Raw genomic sequence first — 20,518 nt, forward strand, 5'->3', positions numbered from 1 at the left:
TCTTTAAGCAGTCCTCCAGGCTTCTTGAAGGACATTCAAAGCTCTTCTTTGGATGTTGGCTGCCTTTTCTTGTTTTCTCCATCAAGATGATCCCACACTGCTTCAGTGATGTTGAGGTCTGGGCTCTGGGGAGGCCGATCCATGGCTGACTGTTCCATTGTGTGTTTTTCTGTCCAGGTATGCTTTTACTGCATTTGCAGTGTGTTTGGGATCATTGTCATGCTGAAAAATGAAGCTGCTGCCAGTCAGTTTCCCCCTTTTAAGAATGGCATCTTGAAAGCAACTTTTCCACTGTTAGCAAACAGAAGATGGATCAACTGAAGAGCCAGATGCATCTCTCAAAAGTTCAGTTTTGGTGAAATACTACTGTATAATAGTTATGAGTTCTAAGCTGCTGAATTGATTTGTATGTCTTAGAAACGCTTTTCACAATAAGAGTCCACGTAGCTATTGTTAAGACCTTTTATTTCGTCAATTTGAAAGAGACAAGTAAAAACAGTGTACAAAGTTTATATTATTGTTTACTAAAGCTGGTGTCCTCAGTCTCAGGAATACAGGAGGGCAGGTACAACAACAAAAAAAAAAAAAAAGTTGAAATTAAAAACAAAAAGTACAAAATGAATTTCCCTATTTTCAGAAGGTGACAGCAAAGGGCGAGTGTGCATAGGAATAAGTAACAGATTCAAAAACTGAACAAAGGCTTGCAAACAACTGAAGAGAAAACATAAAAACCATTACATTCAATAATGTATTATGCACTTCTGAAAAATGATTATCTGTCATCTTAAATATACTGAAGTGCTTTCAGAAACTGAACCTGCTTTTTAAAGAAAGCCTGAGCTTTCTTTAAAAAGAAATAACTCAAACAAGCAAATCTGGTTTTATTTGTATCCACAAACATTTGAATCCATATAAAAGAAGAAAATTTAGTCTTTATCAACCTTAAAGTACAAGTAAGAGTCCAAACAATCATTTGGGGCAGAAAAGTGCATTATCATTGGCACAGTACGACTTATTGTAATCAATGCTGGTCTCATAAATAACTCAGAAGCTTGTGAAGGGATATAAGACCCCGAAAGGGGCAAATCAAAGATGACGGATCCCCTGAAGCCCTGTTTGTTTGCAAAGTATTCCTAAAGACGTGTATTAAGTTAAAGTGACCTCACTGAGGCTGCAGCGAATGCACTGGGTGGAAAACACCCAATAGTGTACTGTACATGGAGGAAAAAACCCAGAGGAGAGAAGAGTTTCTGAGGGGGTCGGAACCAAGCGACCCTCACCAGAGGGAAACCGGGTGGTGTCTGCAGCACAGCATGGAGATGAAAAGGCATCAGGAGCTATAAGCGCTTACTTCAGGAGGAGCTGCAGAGGCTATTTATTACCCTGAACAGGTAACTGGGGGTCTTCTCAATGACTCTGGTGTGCAAACAGTTACAAAAGGAATTCACTGCAGGCCAGCTTGTGCCTTAATGATTAACCACGCTGCATTCTTTGCATATTTGCCTTTCCTCACAGACTGTATTCCACAATTGATTCATCAGACTTACCATGGTGTGGCGTGATAATACAACACAATGACAAGAGTTGGTTTTGCAGCAGTAGGAAAGTGTTAAAAATCCTTTCCATTCGATGGCATTTCAGTCTTAGGAGAATTAGCCATGTGTTACAACACATAAGTATGCAAGAATATTAACTTTATTTAATACGGTACATTCACTTATGAAGCCAAAAAAAAAAAAAAAAAAAAAAAAAAAAAAAAGAATGGACTAAAACAGGGATCACCCACTCAAGCAATACACTCTTCCCACATGATGTTTTTGGTCCACAGTATGCCCGTTTTCTAATTGACATTTCATTGTAAATGTAAATGGCCCTTTAAAAAAAAAAAAAAAAAAAAAAAAAATCATCAAATCAGATTTATAGCAGTAGCATCATCTGTGCATAGCTACATCTCCCCATTCATTATGGTGTATGGTTGCCTGCTCAGTATGTAATAAACAACCAGGAAATGAACAGTAGTGTTATCTCCGCAGTCAATCTTCAAAGGACACACAGGTATGTTTGTCTTGCATTTACTTCTTCCTGGAAAATGTATCTTGGAGATAGTGACCGTTGCATCCAACGACAGCTTCTGCAGACAATGCTGGGAGGACGAGGCTTTGGCCCCGGTCTTTTTGAGAGTGCAGTCAGGTGGGGAGAAGCGAGATGGTCGGACCAGAGGAATGTTTGAGAGTTGTTTAGGCTGTCCCACTGGCAGAGTAGGAGAATTGGGGAAAGTGGGGTCTCCGTTCACTGTCAAAGGACTCCATATTGTCATCTGTGGATGGCGGGAGAAGTAAACTGTGAGTTTCTTTTTAGAAGAGGTGGCAAATTTAAAACAATATACAATGCAATGTCAAAAATTTGCAAAGAATACAGCCATCTTTTTTGTAACTGCGTATCCAATTCGGTGTCATGGGGGCATGGAGCCTATCCCAGCTATGAAAAACTGTTTTCTACAAATATTTGATTGTTATTTTTACTCAGGGTGGCACAGTGCAGCAACGGTGAGCACTGTTGTCTCACAGCAAGAAGGTCCTGGGCTTGAATTCACCATCTCGCTGGGGCCTGTGTGGAGTTTGCATGTTCTCCCCATACTTGCATGAGTTTTCTAAGGGTACTCCAGCTTGCCAAAAATATTCACTCACTCATCCAAATCATTGGATTGAGGTGTTCCTATCACTTCCATGGCCACAGGTGTATAAAACCAAGCAAACTAGGCATGCAGACTGCTTCTACAAATATTTGTGAAAGAATGGGTCGCTCTCAGGAGCTCAGTGAATTCCAGCGAGGTACCGTGATAGGATGCCACCTGTGCAACAAGTCCAGTCATGAAATTTCCTCACTACTAAATATTCCACGGCAACTGTTAGTGGTATTATAACAACGTTATGCAATTGGGAATGACTGCAACTCAGCCACAAAGTGGTAAAAATCACAGAGCGGGGTCAGCGGATGCTGAGGCGCATAATGCGCAGAGGTCGCCAACTTTCTGCAGAGTCAATCACTACAGACCTCCAAACTTCATGTGGCCTTCAGATTAGCTCAAGAACATTGTATAGAGAGCTTCATGGAATGGGTTTCAATGGCCGAGCAGCTGCATCCAAGCCTTACATCATCAAGCTCAATGCAAAGTGTTGATGCAGTGGTGTAAAGCACGTCGCCACTGGACTCTAGAGCAGTGGATACGTGTTCTCTGGAGTGACGAATCACGACTGTCTGGCAATCTGATGGGTGAGTCGGGGTTTGGTTGTTGCCGGGAGAACGGTACTTGTCTGACTGCATTGTGTCAAGTGTAAAGTTTGGTGGAGGGAGGATTATTGTGTGGGGTTGATTTTCAGGAGTTGGGCTCGGCCCCTTAGTTCCAGTGTAAGGAACTCTTAATGCTTAAGCATACCAAGACATTTTGGAGACCTCACAAATGCGCTTCTGGAAGAATGGTCAAAAATTCCCATAAACACTCCTAAACCTTGTGGAAAGCCTTTCCAGAAGTGTTGAAGGTCTTATAGTTGCAAAGGGTGGGCCACCATCATATTAAACCCTATTGATTAAGAATGGGATGTCACTCGAGTTCATATGCGTGTGAAGGTAGATGAGTGAATACTTTTGGCAATATAGTGTATATGCACATGGCCCATCATCTTTATTTCTAAAACTAGTGTATGTGTCATTAAATGCATTTAAAAAAAAAAAAATGCATGTATACATTTGATTTTGTCAATACCACACCCAGTAATTCAATATTGTTCTATTACCATGAACCCACTAGCTGTCATGAAGTCATCAAATGCACTTCTGAGTTATAATGATGTGTTTTAATGGCCCCGAATCTCCAGGAGAGGGCAGACTGCTCTCAAGGGAGCTGCTTATGCCTGCAGGAAGGTTTCTGCACTCACATTTATGAACCCTCCACCACTCTGTGGGTGAATGAATTTTTTTTTGTTTGTTTTTTTTGTTGAAGTGTTGAAAACTAAGTCTATTATTTTAACAGGTGAAGAAATTCAGAAATGTTTGATAAAGATGAAAACCAATTTTTTTTTCCCCCTTAAGTTAAAATTCATCATTGGTAATGAAGTCATACAAGGAGGTTTGGTGGCAGTTCACCTCTCATAGTCCACAGTGGCCCCCACAGCCTTACAGTCAACATGCAGACACAACATCAAAGTTGCACAATAAGGGAACAAGATGACAATTTCATCTAATACCACATTAGAATGGGTGTCTGAGTATAGACGTTTGACGCTACCTTGTCCCGGTGGCGTAATCGTGATGGTTTGTGCTGTGAACTCCTCGTCGAAATATCTTGTGTCTGTCTCTGATGTAACTTGGGGCTTAAATGGTGGGACCAACTGTTGTGGAGGAGAGGAGACACAAACATAAAAGCACATTAGAGTTGTCCATCAGTTTGGCACCATTTGCCAGTCTGATGACAAACCATGTCAGGCCTAAATGGGGGCACTTCATGTTGTGTCACTTTATTGACCTCCTAGCTAACCAAGTTTGGTGTTCTTATATAGACGGCAGTCCATGAAGAAGACACAGCAACAGAAGCTTTATAGAAACACACCTTCTTCTCATAAACATCTTGCCATTCAATGCTGGCAAAGAACTTGTGCTGCATGATTTCCTTGGCATCATCAGGTCCTCCACCTAACCTAGAAACATAAACATGATAACAAAATTGAGTATGCAGATAATTCCACAGCCACTTTTCAAACTATTGTTTCTTAATTTATTATAATCTCATACTAGAAATATGCATTTTCTTACACAAACATTAAATAGAAAGGTTGTCACCTTTGCTTTGGGTCTTTCTTCAGAAGACCAGAGAGCAATGAGCGAGCTTCGAGGCCTAGGGTACGGGGGAAGCGGATGTCTTCCATGAGGATTTGCTCAAACAGCTTCTCGTGGTCTTGGTTGTAGAAAGGCAGTCTGCCACACATCATCTCATACATCACCACTCCCAGACCCCACCAGTCCACAGCACGGCCATAGTCATTGTCTTCCAATACCTGTAAAGGAGGAAGGTAAGCAAGATTTTTTTTCTCTCCCTCATGGGATGCTCTTGAGCCATTTTAACTTCTTGTTGAAGGTGTATAATATTGATATTGTCTTATATCTCAAAAATAGTCCTAACTCTTTGGCAACTACAGTTTGTGGTTCACAACCGAGGGTGTGTTTGCACATCAAAGGCTGAGAGGACTGCAACTTTGTAAACTGAATACACAAATGCTATAAGTAACTGGGCTGTCCCCATCCACCCCCCCCCCCCCCCCCCCCCCAAAAAAAAAAAAAAAAAAAAAAAAAATCTACCTTCTTTTCCCCCTGGTCTGGGCTTCTGAGGCAGCCCCAGCCAACACTGAGTCACATCTCACATTAGGAGCAAGGATAGAGTTTCCCCCAGAGCCCTGCATATTTAATCACCACAGGGCCTTCCACACATACAGATCAGCAAACAGCAGAGGTGTGGGTCGCTTATGTGTGGCACCAAATAGACAAGGGTCTTACAAACAAACCAACTCAATGAACACAGCCAGAGTCTCAGAAAGAGAAATATTTAGTATTAGTCTTTCCATAAAATGACTTTCTTGACAGTACTTAATGAGACAAACTCCTCCAGTGTTGTGCTTAGTGAACAGCACAACCTGTTGCATGACTAATGTGCTGCTGAGCGGAGTTGTTCCAAGGTCTCTGGGGACATGTACTGGATTCTACCTCACCAGGCGGATGTTGAAGGTGAAATCAAGACAAGGAGAACAGTCTGTTCCCTTAAACCTTCTGCAGTGTGATGCTAGGTAATTCAGACCCAAGAATAGAAACTTAAGTAAAAAGATGAGAGTGGATTAATAGAATTGGATATGGACACAATCGTGTCAGACAGAAGGTCCTGGAAAACAGATGGACGGATGTCTCCGTAAAAGGAACAAAACTACTTTGTATGTGCATGCGCGAGCTGCGTGCATGTGTCTGTGGGCACGCAGCCGTGTGCTGCGGTGAGTGGCGAGCACCGAAGAGGAGGACTATGAGGGCAGGGGCAGTAACGTGAAGCCGGTGCGGGGCTAGGATTACTGGGCCGTCTCTATTTCCAGCGCTGCTGTCGTGTGATTCACACCGTGCGACAGCTGGGCCTGCAGCTGCCCCATATATGTAGAAGAGCGCCACAGCTGTGAAGCTGCCAGGAGCGCAGGAGCCAAGCTCATCCCTCATATACGTAACCAGGACTTCTTGCCTGCCTGCGCCCCAGCCCCAAACTAATACTGTTACACTTCCCCAAAGGAGCAGAGATAGGGAGGAGAGAGAGGATAAAACACACACACACACACACACACACACACACACACACACACACACACACACACACACACACCTCCTGCTTTGGAGTTCTGCTCTGTATACTGCCCTTTTTCTGCTCACAGCCATTAATTTTTTAAAGTGGTGAATCCAGATCACCATCAGTGGCTAGATTAAAATTGGTTTACATTTTTCTTTGTAGAAGTTCCCTAAAAGCCAATTCCCTTAGCCAATACTACTTTTTTTACTGCTTAATAAAAGTGACTGAATGAAACTTTCCTGCTCCTCACTCCTGAGAGAAACTGATCAAGCTTTTGCAGATTGGGTCCCCCCCCCCCCCCCCCCCGCCTTCCCCCTGCTCTGGGTGGAATATTCCCAGACGTAACAGCATTCCTGTGCAGCACACACAACAAGGTCATTGTTTACTGCAGAACAACCTGTAACACTGCCTGGCCTGCACTCCACTCCACAGAGACGCTTGCCAGCGACCCTGTTGCCATGGCAACGCCCCCTGATGTCTCTCTGCTCCCTGTTGCCTAGGTTGGAGCCGTCATGGGCTATGCAACTCTGTGGTGGAGTGAAGTGGGTTAGGTAGCGCTTGGAATGGACGGGCATAAATGTATACCCCCCCCCCCGCCCTGACTGAGCCCAGATTTTTACCTGGTGCTGATGATTAGAGGACAGGTATGTGTGTTCCTGAGAGGCACCCTGAAGCACTGTTAGTAGTGTGCTCACAGCAGCTCTGAGTCATCCCAGGTCAGGTGAGGCACCTCAGGCAGCATTGGGGGCTGTGGCTCCCCTGGTGCCACACAACAGCTGTAGCCAATGTGGTCTTTGTGCCCCCCCCCAGAGTGCAGACGCTCACGTTTCCTGAAACACTGCCAGCCAATTACCCTTCCACCTCTCCCAACCAGAAAATTCCAAATGCAGACTTAAAACAACGATATGGCAACTGTGTCAACACGGACACCCTTCTCCTGGAAAACATTTTTATGACAGCAGGCAAGGGGCTCGTGCAAACACACATGTACTTATTCACACAACCCACCCAACCACCACAACCACCACAAGCATTCACAATGAATTATCGGGTTACACAGCCCACATCAGCACTTGTCATACCTGCACGCAACAAGGGTAGCCACACCCCTCACCATATAACAGATATGAGAGCGGGCTGCCCTACCCTGAGCACACGGCATACTGACTAACCTAACTTCAACTGGAGATTAGAAAGGCATTTCAGGACAACTGCCCTTTTCTTCCAAATGCTTCTTTTCCACTAATGTCCAGCAACACACACTGCATTTTGTTTTTTTGGGCTCCATCTCATATTTAGTTCAATCAAAAACAAACAAACAATCACTTTGGTTTTGTTTACTTTAATGAATACCAAATTGAGGGAAAAAAAATAAATAAATAAGTGCTTGGCTTTGAATACATCTGAAAAATATAACCAATATATACACACAGATAGCTGAAATCAAAACAGAAACTTGAATAAAACGAGCAAAGTAACCCAAGGAATACAGATGCATCCCTAAATGGCGCCAGCAGTTACTGAAAGAACAGTTTGATGAGCGAATTAGTCACCAAATGTCAACCCAAGTGAACACCATTAGCAGATATTGGAAAGATGTGTTCGCCACCATCTAACACATAACAGATTTTAAAGCTGCTTGAACCTCTAAAGTTCCCTGACGCTGATTTAATGCTTCAGTTTCTACTGATCTGTAGAGAACTACAGAAAGTGGGCTTTTCTGCAAACACTAAAGTCACTATTTCGGGCAGACTGAACTGGTACTGCGTTTACCTCAGGTGCAAGGTACTCTGGAGTTCCACAGAAGGTTTTCATAGTGGCACCATCTTTGATCCCCTCCTTACACAGTCCAAAATCTGTGATCTTTATGTGTCCGTCTTTGTCCAGCATGAGATTTTCCAGCTGCGGAGAAAACAGAAAAACTCCTAAAATCCTGAAGTGGATATCAGTTATCACAAATACACAAATAGTGTTTTACAGATTTTTGGGAAAATAAAGCAAACTAGTTCCTGGAATTAACTGAATACCAAGAAATTTGGATGACATGGACTGATACTTCCAACATGAGTTAGTATTTGGCCTTTAATGACTAAATTGGTTTCAGTGTGCAAGAAAAGCCACCTCATGTGAAAGTAAATTACCAATACTGCTCTAATGCAAATCCTCAGCACTTAGTCATTCGTGCTTTGTGATGTGTGATGTAACTGATGGCATAACGAAAATATTTTTCAGAAGGGACCTCGTCATCGCAACACTTTGTTCAGTTTTATGCATAAATGTTGTGAAAATGTTTGTTAAAAAGCATGAATATGGAAATGTACCTGGTGATTCATATACACAGGTAAACCTAAAGAATCCAAAAATATGAGTCATGCAGTGTCATGACTTGAGATTATATGGCCTTTTAATATCAGCATGTCCTCACCCTCCCTGTCTCATTCCCTCAGTTAAAGTCACCTGGCAGCTGTAGCTCACACGTGGCCAGCAGCGCCCGGCCAGAGTCAGCACATCCTCCAATCCTGCTACCCTGGCATTTTCAGGAGAACCCTAGCAGGCTGAGAGCCTGGCTCATAAACCCAAGGGAGAGAGGGAGGAAGGGGAGGGGGTGATAGGGAGTGCTGTGCTGACCTGGCTGGTATAGTTTTATCAAGCTGGAAGTAATAGTGCTTCAGAAGCCCACTGCAACTGATAACCCCCTAAAGCCTTCTTAAACTCAAACACGCCTCATCAATTTGCAGCATCCATCTCCGATGTCATCTTTCCCGTCAGAGTTCGGTTTACCTTTTGAACTCAAATGCAAAACAAGAAGCAGCTGGAAATGTAAAACTTCTTCACTCTGAGATGATGTGGGTCATTTTTTTCCCTCCATTAAAGAAAACTGCTAACACAAAGAATAATGTCAATGTCACACACATAGTGTAGTAATATCACCCACTGAGAGCTTTATGTGTACTATAATGGGGTGCTGATCTGTTCAAAAGGGCCACTGTAGTTATTTTTGTCTAGCTGCAGTAACATACTGCACGGACTTCCATCCAGCTGCAGTGAGGTCTGGAGTTTGATCTGGGGGAGGCAGATCAATAAGGCCTGGCCACTGCTACTGCTCTAGATGGAGACAAACCCTATTTATATCCTGCCAGGGGAGGGAGAAATAAAGTGAAGGGGAGGAGGGTGGAGAAAGAGAGGCTGACAGCAAGGATGATAGAAATTGAGGATGCATTTCCCCACCTACCTTTAGATCTCGATAAACCACATTCCTTTCAGCATGCAGGTAGTCCAAAGCTGACACTATCTCTGCACCGTAGAACCGTGCTCGCTCCTCTGAGAACACCCGGTCTCTTGAAAGATGAAAGAAAAGCTGAAGGGATACAGGAGTGATTGACAAGGACACAGAGGACAAATGAGAGAGAGTTGATAAAAATGGAACTCAAAAATTAACACAGTTAACATTTTAAATATTTTCAGATGCACAATGCAGTGATGGTTCAAGTCGTTTACCTCACCACCGTTTGCATACTCCATGACAAAGCACAGACGGTCATGTGTCTGGAAGGAGTATTTCAGTCCCTGCAGACCAAAAAAAAAAAAAAAGCAAAACATTAAAAAAACCTCTAAGCAGAACTTCATGTTTCAAGCCAAGTCAAGAGGAAGCTGGCATTTAGAAAGCTAATGGTAGCATGAAATATCAGAATACACGTTGCAGCTTTAGCTGCATTCTCAAACATTTCGAAAGAGAAGAGGAAAACCACAGCATAGACAATGTGTTGTCTTCACCTACTACTTAGATCTAACATTTTGGAGGAGCTTTTCATCATAACCCACCTCAAAGCCAGGGTTAACCAATTTTAAAAAAAAGGCTCGGTGTTACTATAAAAGGCCCCACTCAACTGTAGCCTTTGTAAGCACAGCACTTCAAAACATTCCTGATAAAACTGACTCTTTTTTTCTGAATGGTCGCTGCTGCTGGGTTGGACTGAAGAGGCCTCTGAGGATCTGTGTGAGTTAAAATAAGGTTTGGTTTAGGTATATGGAGGGGCTCCTTACTGTCAAGAACGGATGCTTTGAATTCTGGAGGACTCTGTTCTCTGTGAGTGTGTGTGCCACTTCATCCTGTAGGGGGAAAAAAAAAAAAAAAAAAAAAAAAAAAAAAAGTGTTTGTGCAACTCTTACAATCACTATCTATTTAGGTATCAGTCATTGCTTCCACCAGACTCCCAGTGAATTTTCATCCCTTCATTTGCTCACTGGCAACCACTCACTTTTGCTACGATCACCTCCTTCTTTAGGATCTTCATGGCATAGTAGCGTCCTGTGGCCTTCTCCTTTACCAGGATAACTTTGCCGAAAGTGCCTTTTCCCAGGAGTTTGAGGTATTCAAAGTCGTGCATAGTCTGGAAGGCAATGGAAGAGAATGCAGCATCTGGTTACAGACAGGAGCATTAACAAAGTTGGACTAACCAGGACACACAATCCCACTGACAACAACACTGAAGCATTTAAGGCACCATTTCACCCACTGAACAATTTCCACTCCTCTAATGGTTTGTCCTATATGTGGTTGTGTCTCAGTTAACCTTTGACCCCAGCTCTGGGAAGAATGTTGAAAATGGTTGTGTGGGGAACATCTAATCCAGTGACACTGGACCTTGAAGTCATGACATTGGGGGGGGGGGGGGGGGGGGGGGGGGGGTGAAATCTAGTGGACATGCTATCTGGTGCTAAGCCACCCACAACTGATGTGGGAAAGAAGCTGAGAGGTGACGGAAAATTGGGCTGAAGTTGTGCATGTGCAAATAAGCTGGGCAGGGTGGAGAAGGGGTCCAATGTTTTTTTTTTTTTTTTTGGGGGGGGGGGGGGGGGGGGGGGGGGGGTGTTCATAAATGAGAAAAGAGTAAATGAGCTAGTACCACTTTGTGTTTGGGTTTGGTCAGGTAGACCTCCATGTCCATGGGGTCTGGAGAGGAGTCCATCATCTCCTCCTCTTGTTTCTGTAGGCCTTCAGCCACTGCTTCGATGGCTTTGGTCCATTCTTCCCTGAGGGAGAGACAGGCAGAGAGATTACATCCAGCCATTTACCACCACACAAGCCCAGCAGCCCAATCATGTAATAGTCTTCTTATCAACAGGATGAGAATTTCAAGTGTGACTTCTGCCAAGTGCCGGCGCGCAGGTTGGAAGTGTATAATGATGATTAAATATGTATGTTGGTGTATGCTTCAGCATGTTAGTAAAACTAAGCTCTTAAACTACTTTGAAGCGATTCGGGCCAAATCTTAGCATGTGAATGATCTGAATTTTCCTGCTCTGTGAGCAGAGAGGTGTCTGCGTCTCTCTTGCCTCTCCTCGGGGGTCTCCACGTGGAAGGTACGCTCGATGACAGTGGTCCACTGCAGGCAGCGGATGATGAATGTGTTGGGTTTGGGCCGTTCCGTCTTCATCAGCTGGCACTCTGACCACAGCCAGGGAGAGGGAGACGAAGAGAAGGACCAGTGTGTAGGGGGAGCAGAGGGGAGAGAGACCCACAGTTACAGCCATTTATCTTTATCGCTGTTCTAGCAGACATTCTCGGCCAATTTGGAAAAGAACAGGTGCACTTTGGAAGAAAACAACTCTGATGCTTAAGTTGTCAGCACCTTTAAAAAAAAAAATAAAAAATTGTCTGATTATATGGGGTTTGATATCAGTTGAAATCTGTAGTGCTTTAAATAACGAGTAAATAAATTCTAATTCAGTGCTTCTCAAAAGATACTGATAAGAATGATCAAGATGACAAAAATCCATCCTAAATTATTAATTCCAGAGCCAAAGGTCACATCTGGTTTTCTCAGACCAGAAATTAAAAAAAAAAAAAAGGCATTACATTTGTAGTAAAATTAATCAGCCAAAGGCAACAGAACCTCATGTTTGAGAAACTCAAACCAGGAAATGTTTGACTTGCCATGTTGGCACAGATCAGATTTAATCATTTTTGTTAAGAATTTCACATTGTGCAAATCATCACACCCTTCTTTTATTGCTCTTTCCTAAATTTTCACACTTTTGGAGCAAATAATTGTCTTGTAAGCAGTTTGCAAAAACAATTCCTCACAACAGTCTAATAACTGAATTTACAAAGCAGAGATTTCCATCTGCACCTCCTTTGCAGTAACATCTGTTCCCAAATGAAACATGTCAGCAAATATGTCAGAATCTGACACAAAATGGCCTGCGTCTGATAGATGGAGGACTCTGAGTGGACCACCACTGAGATCCAACATGGCTCCATCAGGGTGAATATGTAATCCAGCTGCAGCAGCCCCGTCAGCAACGACGCACCATGTGTCCTCTGCGGTGGGGTCACAGTGGTGACAAAAAGCAAAGCCACCGCTGATGGAGACAGAACCTCTGAGAGGAGCCCAGATAAATACTTGAAATCAGGCGGCTAATGGCCACGATAACTCAAGAGTGTCGGAGAGGAAACATTTTGTTAAACAAACAGTATGCCGTCTAATTGCTGTGTTCAGTCATCTGCACAGCTTATCGCAGCAACTTTCTCTGATGTGAAGATGGAGCGAGTTAAGCTGCTCTGGGCATTTTTTGTTTTTGTTATTATCTGTCACAATGCAAACAAAGTTTTGGGGATTGCACAGAGAGAAGAGAGTTGCCATCTGATGCATTAATGTCAGGAGTCAAAACATCTTGCACGCACATTCAGTGGCAGAGATTTCTTTGCTTGGAGCAGTCCTCCTACTGAAAAACTTGTGGCTGCACTATTAAGATGATAAAACAGCAATTTCTGTTTCTATTCAAAGTCATTTAGAAAGATACTAGATGAGTAAACAGAGGGGTTACTTGTTCATAATGTTAAAAAAAAAAAAAAAAAAAAAAAAAAGTCTTCCATACTTTCTTATAAACTGTCAAACTTCTTTTCAGTGTAGACAGACGTTATAAAGGCGTATAAGGAAAAATCATGCATGCAAGTTAAGAAGAGCAGCAAACAAAATAGGGGTGAAAGCAGGCTGCCAAGAAACAAGGGAAAAAATGTTGTGGTTTCTCTGAAGCAGATACTCACGTGCTACAGAGAAGTTATTTAAGGGGGTTTCCAGCTGGTCAACATCTTGCGGTCGCTCTTTGTAGCCAATGAATGTACCATCACTCTTCAGGAGAAAATACCTTGGCCTCCAGGTCTTGATGTATTCTCCTGATAAGAGAAAGAAATTGAAAAAAAGATGCAAAATTAAACATCATGCCACTAACCCCCCCCCCCTCCTCCTTCTCCTTCTCCACCCAATTTTGTTTGCTCAAAACTTTACTTGCTTTTACGTTCTCAAAAAGCTAAAGAACACACAGATGTTGTGTTTACAGGGCGAACACCTAATTACAAAACCATTAGGTAATTTCTCTTTTCATATTAATCCTCAGTGGTATAACCCATTACTAAATCCAGTGCTGTTCACCAGGGCCTCCCCGACACAACCATCTTTCTTTTAGCGTAAGTTAAAAATGCTGTTTTTAGTAGGAGTCAGGTGGTATGTCCTCATTTCAACAAAGCAGATACTCAAACTAAACAAAAATAAAAATCGTGTCCCAACTTGTCCTGAGTTTGAGGATCCAAGCTGAGTAATTTTGCCAGGAAGGAGACCGGGTTAAATAAATTAAAACAGTTTATCCACTTTAGCAAATCAGGAGAATCAGGACTAGGACATTGTTGGAAGCGGCCTTTTCTCACTTATAGCATGCAACAGAAGAAAGAAAGCTTCAAACACATTAGTCCTACTGGAAATCCTCTTCTTGGAGAGTGTGAGGGACTCTCTTGCTTGCTGTGAATTGTGAAAATGAGACAATTAGTTGTGCTATTCTTACACAGGCACAACCGGACAACACACAGGGTTAAAAAACCCAGTAAGAGCTCCAGTACAGCTGAGCAGGACAGGTGTGTTCGCACATCCACCTCCGTCAGGTAATGCACAGAAAAGCTCAGGGCTTCAGCATGCCTGTGAAAGCAGCTTCACGATTTAAAGTCTCTTACACTTCTTACAGTTTCATACTTGTAGTTTTCAGCAAAGACAGCCTTGGCAACCACAAATTTTTAACAAGTTTAAGTACTTTACTAAAAAAACAAAAAAAAAACAAAACAAAAAAGCACACAACACTAACACAATTTTGATGTATAAAAATCTGTAGTCCAATTTAACATTTCCTATCAATCCTTTCTCAGCTCTGTAACACTGAGTGCCAAAGCCTCAATTCGATTTTCAAATGAAACTTTCCACACTCCTTGTTTTCTAGACAAAACCCTTAAACTCAAGCCAAGCATGTCCATCCCCATTCACTTAGACACACTGGCATCGCACAAATGAATCTCTCTTAGGCAGACGAAACTCAATTTATTCCGGTGATGCTTCAGGAAATGCTGCGCCAGATGTTGTGCAGACGGTGTTCAGAAGGAAAAAAAAAAAAGCTTACATACCATAACAAGGCAGTGGCACACAGTGGAGTGGAACTTGAATATTTATACAGGAAAACTGTAATTTATTTTTAATTACGGAGCCGCATATTAACCCCATGCAGTGCCATACCAAGCTGTCCTTAATTGCCCCATTTCCTCTAACACAGAAGCGTGGTTGGTGTGTGTCTGTGCGCGCGCGCGTGTGTGTGTGTGTGTGTGTCTGTGCGTGTAGGGGAAAAGTAAAAGATCTGTCATATGAGCTTCTGTTATCCTCCTTCAAACACACACTTCTGAGTGATGAAACCGATAACAGATTAGACAGTGCAGAGCAAACATCAGCTCGTAATATCTACTCTATTTAGCGCACATTGTTATAAAATATTTAAAGAAATCACATGAATTATTAAAACTGGCTTAATGTCATTTTTCAAGATTTGTCACTTGTGATCTGTCAACATGATAAACTTCCCCTTCCTGCTTCTTTTCTATATTTTTTTTCATAAAGCAACAACGTGGCGCACTGTTCATAGACTGTATATATGAAGTTAAGTCCCATTTTTGAAGCCATGAGCTGTCAGTTCTGGCTGCTGCTGAGGGACACTGTATGCTCATAAAGTAGTGAGTCAATCTCAAGGTAGGTATGAGCTGAAGTATACTGTGTTTTATCATGTGTTTTTTTTTTTGCTTTGTTGTTCTAATCAAGACCATAATTTGCAAAATTAAAAAAGTATTTTTAATAAGACCGGCAACCGAGACATTAAAGTCATCATGACTGAGGCTAAGTTAAGGGCAATTTTCCTTTAGACTTCTACACAACCAGACTTGTTACCGCTAACACAGGCGTAGCAGCCCGCTGGCCATTACATTTTATAGTTAGAACCTGTTCGATATACCAATATTTGGTCATTTAAAAATCCTATATATAGGCTGATCTTTATTAGTCATCACTCTAAGATACTACAACAAAGCAGTTTAAAAATAATCTCGTTTTCCTGCCACAACAAGTTGTGGATTATTCATTTACACTCTGCCTGACTCTGCTTGGATCAGCTGTTACGCTACAATCACAACAATCACATGTTGCAACACTCGTAACATGGTTGAAGGGTGTTTCTCCTGTCTCTTCTTTACTTAAAAATAAATGCTTTATTTAATCGGCCACCAGGAATGCCGATGCTGACGGGCTCTCACAGCGCTCCGCATGTGCTTCACTTTCAGATACAGGATAGGAGTTTTTCCTGATCAAAATAAAAATGGAAAAGGGCACATTAGAAAACAAAACTAATTTTGGCAAAGTTGTAGCCTAGCATGATTTATCAGTTCCACGCAGGTACATTTGTGTTACAGTTCTCAGTTTTATTAAACCCAAAACAAACACCTGTAAATAACACCTGATTTACTCTGACCAGTGGGGTGGTGGCACCAATCACTACACAAGAGGAAACATCTGTCACTTAGCATGATATATTTTAGTCTTCAATGCAGAACAGATGTCTAATATGTTATTACATTTTTCTTTATTGCAGAAGGGGAGGTTTTTCATCTAATTTTCTGCCGGGTAAGTGTTTTCACACCAAATAAAGCTCATTTAGAAATTACCTCAAATTTGACAGGCATCAGACTGCCGCTTTCACAGCTTTTCAACAAATCCGCATGTACTAGACATGCTTTTCTAACTGAAATAAGCAGAATACAGTTTGGTGTATTTCCCTCATGACTACTTTAGTGTAACACAACTGCAGTGATAAGATGTTTCCAAATACAAACTACACCAATCAACTTTCACATCAATCATCCAAATACATGCCGATCTCCAGGGAATCCACACGCACAGGGTTATTTATCACAAGCCTTTAAGAGAACCAGACTTCCTTACTTCAGCACAATGGAGCTTAGAGACATGTTTAGCATAAAATCTAAATAATAAAAGCACAGAAGAGGTGCCATTTAAGAGTACACAGTCACTAAGTATCAGCTGCGAGTTAACTCAAGAGCCTGTTCAACACATAATTTGTATAAATCTGCAGCCAGAAAGTCTCCTGAGCCCTTCATACCGGGCCTTGTTTTCCTCTGCTGGGCCCCAGCTGGTGCCTCGCTCTGTGGTCAGGTTTTGGCTGACCCATTTCCCCCCCCAGCTATAACCCATGCCAGCCAACACCGAGGACAGTATGTGCACAATGCAGAGGCAGCATAATGAGCCCCCTACCTGACACCACGACACGTGATGGAGGCTCAACGTAAATACTCGTCTCGCCAGCAGAGCCTAAAGTTTCAATTTAGAAGTTTTCGTTTGGCAGCAGGAACGCAGCAAATCACTTCCAGACTGTGTAATGTTCTTACGTAGATTCAGATCCTGATGGGCAGAAACAGGTGTTTGTGTGTACACATGAACGTGCTTGTGTGTAAATACATTTGTGTATGTACACTGCCTTGTAGGCAGTGAAAGGTATTTGACTGTTTTTGTTGTAATCTGTTGCGCACAGTTTGAAAGGCTTTCCTGCCAGCTCCACTGACGCATGGCACCCACTAGAAGTTGCATGGGTGGTCATATGTGACGCAGCCGCACAAGGGATGGCATGTATTGTATATAAGGAGAAAATCTGACACACTGAGGTGGATGACAGGAAAATGACACAGCCAGCCAAGCATTCTTAGTCACCATTGTCCCCAATTCTAAATTAGGCAATTGTGATATTTAGAGACAATTTTAAGAAGAAGTGAAGTTAAGAAGTGACACTGTAATAACCTAATCTACAATAACTGGAAAGTTTAAAAAACAAAAAAGTGTGTTATAATCCTTTCTGCAATGACACCCATCTTACAGATGTTGCATCAAAAGGTTAAGCAACCCCACATCTACACTGCACATCCTTAACTAGTGCATGCTCTTTCTAGACAGGACACTGCAGCTTCCTCGTCTGTGACCACAAACCTGATCACATGACAACCGTGGAAGCAGCTATATCCGGTTGTCTGCAAGTGTGTGTCTCTAAGGGGGGGGGGGGGGGGGGGGGGGGGGGGCTGCACTTGCAGTCTGCACTCTGAGCATAAATAACAAAGATGACCCTTGTCAGCTTCCTATTGACACACATTTCCCCTTTTGGTTTTATTCATTTGTACTTTCCACATAGCGGCTTTTCTTAAGAACTGACAGTGAGAAAGTGAAAAGTAGGTTTGGGTTTTTTTTGTTTTTTTTTAAATCATGTATTGTAAAATATACAGTTATTTTTTCTATGGTAATTATGCACAAGGACTGTTATGTAGATGCAGATAAGGAATAAATAAAAAGTCTAGAATCTTAAATAGTGTGTAATGTGTGCCTTTCTGATACATTATACCTTATTATTGTGCTGCACAACTTGAATTCAGTGCTTTGGCAAACTAGACCCCAAATACATCCTGTGTACAGTAAGAAACAGAGTGCAGACTGCTGACAAAGGACAATAGGCCTCACAACAACACAGGAGAGCCTTCTGCTTTTAACTCACTTCATCATCACAGTGTTCCAGTAAACTAAAACCTTTTGATGTCAACATGTTCTCCAAAACAGGAAAGTGGCCAACAGACAGGCTGACCACAACCTAGATAAAACCTGCTTCAAGTGTCTGGTTGAGACACACACACACACACACCTCTGAGGAAATCCACTACATTATCAGAGTCCCAGTAAGCTTTTCTAATAAAAGCATGACAGCAGACATGTGGCTCATCTCAACCAAATTAGGGGAAGGACAGAAGAATGGGAAGACTGATTTGACAAAAGATGAGAGATGAGAGTACTGGAGGGGATGAGAAAGCAGTGTGTGAAGAGTTGTGCTGAATGGAGTGGTAGTGAGACAGATCACTACATATGTTCCCCACATATGTAGGAGTGTGAGATTGGGGGGGGGGGGGGGGGGGGGGGGGGTTGTGAGCGCAAGTGAAGTGTGCATGAGCTATGCACACTGTGTGTGTGCAGGGGAGGAGCTGTCAGGGCCTGATAGAGTGTCTTTACATGACAAGCAGCTGCTGAGGGCTGGGATGCGCACTGGGCAAAGTGGAAAATAATGAACAGAGAACCGCTGCCAAACAAAACAGAATTCATCTTTATTTGCCAACTGCTGCATGGCCCTGTGTGTGGACAGCTTCAGCATGCCACAGCCACACCCCTCTATACCCCAAATACAAGCACACACACGGTACAGGAGGAGAGAACAGGTCTGGCACAGCTGGCGGAGCATCTTCGCTTTAACCGAATCAGCACTAGTTTGTCTCTGAAATGGTACGTCAACATCTTCAGTTTCAGTATCTATTCTAGATACTGAAATCATCAGAAAGCGTTAGGCGTTATACATTTCAAAACTTGACCACATTCCACAAAGATTTGCAAGAAATGACTCTTTAATTTACATTAATCCTTTCTTTGGACAGTAAAGCCATTTGAAAGTCAACTTGGCTTAAGAGGCCTAAACAGTAAGAGTTAGCCGGGCGAGCTTACTGAGGATTCACTAAATAAAAGGAAGACTTTAGACAGAAGTGGGAGGGAGGGCGGGTGAGAGAGGGTAGTGGCTGTTTCAGAGGAGCATCCTGCTCACTCTGTCTCTATGTGACAGCAACAGGAATGTTGAGGTCCCAGCTGCTGTACTTTGTTGGCTAATAAAGACACTTAATAAATAAAAAAAAGCCACAGTGTCCCTGTAATGTGTCCAAACTAACAGTGCTGTCCCATCTTTCTACTTTTATGGTTTTTTAATAAAATTTCCAAGATAATAATGTTAAAACAGACAACACCACCTTTGTCGTGAGGCTCTAGATAAACCACACACACACACACACACACACACACACACACACACACACACACACACACACACACACACACACACACACACACACACTAATTAACAATGCAAGTGGGTAAGTGATCTCACACAGAGTGAGAGGAACCAAAAGAGGGTCAGACAAAATGTGCCTCAGTGCTCACACCCAGTGGTTGGACTTCCTGAGAGGGCTGCTGTTGGGTTTTGTCCCCGTCTGGCCATTCATGGCTTGGGGATGAGAGGAAGAGAGCCAGTGTTACTGCATGAACTGTGCATGTGTGTGTGTGTGTGTGTGCTTGAGTGGTGAGAATCGGATGAGAAGGGGGGGTAGGCGGAGGTTGAGGATTAGGGAATTAGAACTCCAAAGCGAGGGAGGAGGGGTAGGGGGGCTTCGCCTTTTGTTGGTTTTTCCTCAGCCGCCCCCGCCATCCCTTCGGCCCTTTTCTGCCGGGTTCTGCCTGTAGGCTGCAGCTGCGGCCTGCCACCCTGTGCCCTGCATCTCAATGAGCCACGGGCTGCCTGCTCCAGAGGAGAGGGGGCTCCCTGACGCAGGGGTCAACACCGAGCCCAGCAACAACAAACTCCGCCTCCAAGACGCCCTGCTCTAAGTTGAGCTTCTCATGCTGCCCGAACTTCCATCTACACATTTGCCCGACTGCGACCATATAAGGCAGCACCGGGCATCCTAAACTATCCAGGAGTTCGGACTCCTTTTCTTTCCTTGTCTTTATGCCTTCCTGACATCCCCACTCCCCATACTCCTTTTGTTGGCCTCATTCTCTCCCATGCAGCTGGATTTGGGGGTGGGGGTGAGGGGTAGAGGGGAGGCCATTGCCAGGGCTTTGGCAGCAGCATCAACAGGTTCTGTTGAAGGGCCACCCCAACCCCAAATCTAGCCCTCTGTCTCTTCCTCTTATCCCT

The 20,518-nt window shown here is 43.1% G+C and overlaps 1 protein-coding gene across 1 annotated transcript in view; it reads right to left on the reverse strand.

Moving 5' to 3' along the window:
- Positions 1–448: 448 nt before the first annotated feature.
- Positions 449–20,518, reverse strand: part of akt1 (v-akt murine thymoma viral oncogene homolog 1) — a 32,394-nt gene continuing 12,324 nt past the window's right edge. The window contains exons 3-14 of the mRNA XM_030719051.1: positions 13,422–13,550; positions 11,708–11,819; positions 11,278–11,404; positions 10,630–10,761; positions 10,415–10,480; positions 9,869–9,937; positions 9,603–9,728; positions 8,144–8,272; positions 4,837–5,051; positions 4,607–4,694; positions 4,286–4,388; positions 449–2,317 (exon numbers count right to left, since the gene is read on the reverse strand). Coding sequence (XP_030574911.1) covers positions 2,238–2,317; positions 4,286–4,388; positions 4,607–4,694; positions 4,837–5,051; positions 8,144–8,272; positions 9,603–9,728; positions 9,869–9,937; positions 10,415–10,480; positions 10,630–10,761; positions 11,278–11,404; positions 11,708–11,819; positions 13,422–13,550 — 1,376 coding nt within the window. The 3' untranslated portion in view covers positions 449–2,237. The remainder of the gene's footprint in view (positions 2,318–4,285; positions 4,389–4,606; positions 4,695–4,836; positions 5,052–8,143; positions 8,273–9,602; positions 9,729–9,868; positions 9,938–10,414; positions 10,481–10,629; positions 10,762–11,277; positions 11,405–11,707; positions 11,820–13,421; positions 13,551–20,518) is intronic.

This window comes from Archocentrus centrarchus, chromosome 22 (genome assembly GCF_007364275.1).
Source record: "Archocentrus centrarchus isolate MPI-CPG fArcCen1 chromosome 22, fArcCen1, whole genome shotgun sequence".
NCBI lineage: Eukaryota > Metazoa > Chordata > Actinopteri > Cichliformes > Cichlidae > Archocentrus > Archocentrus centrarchus.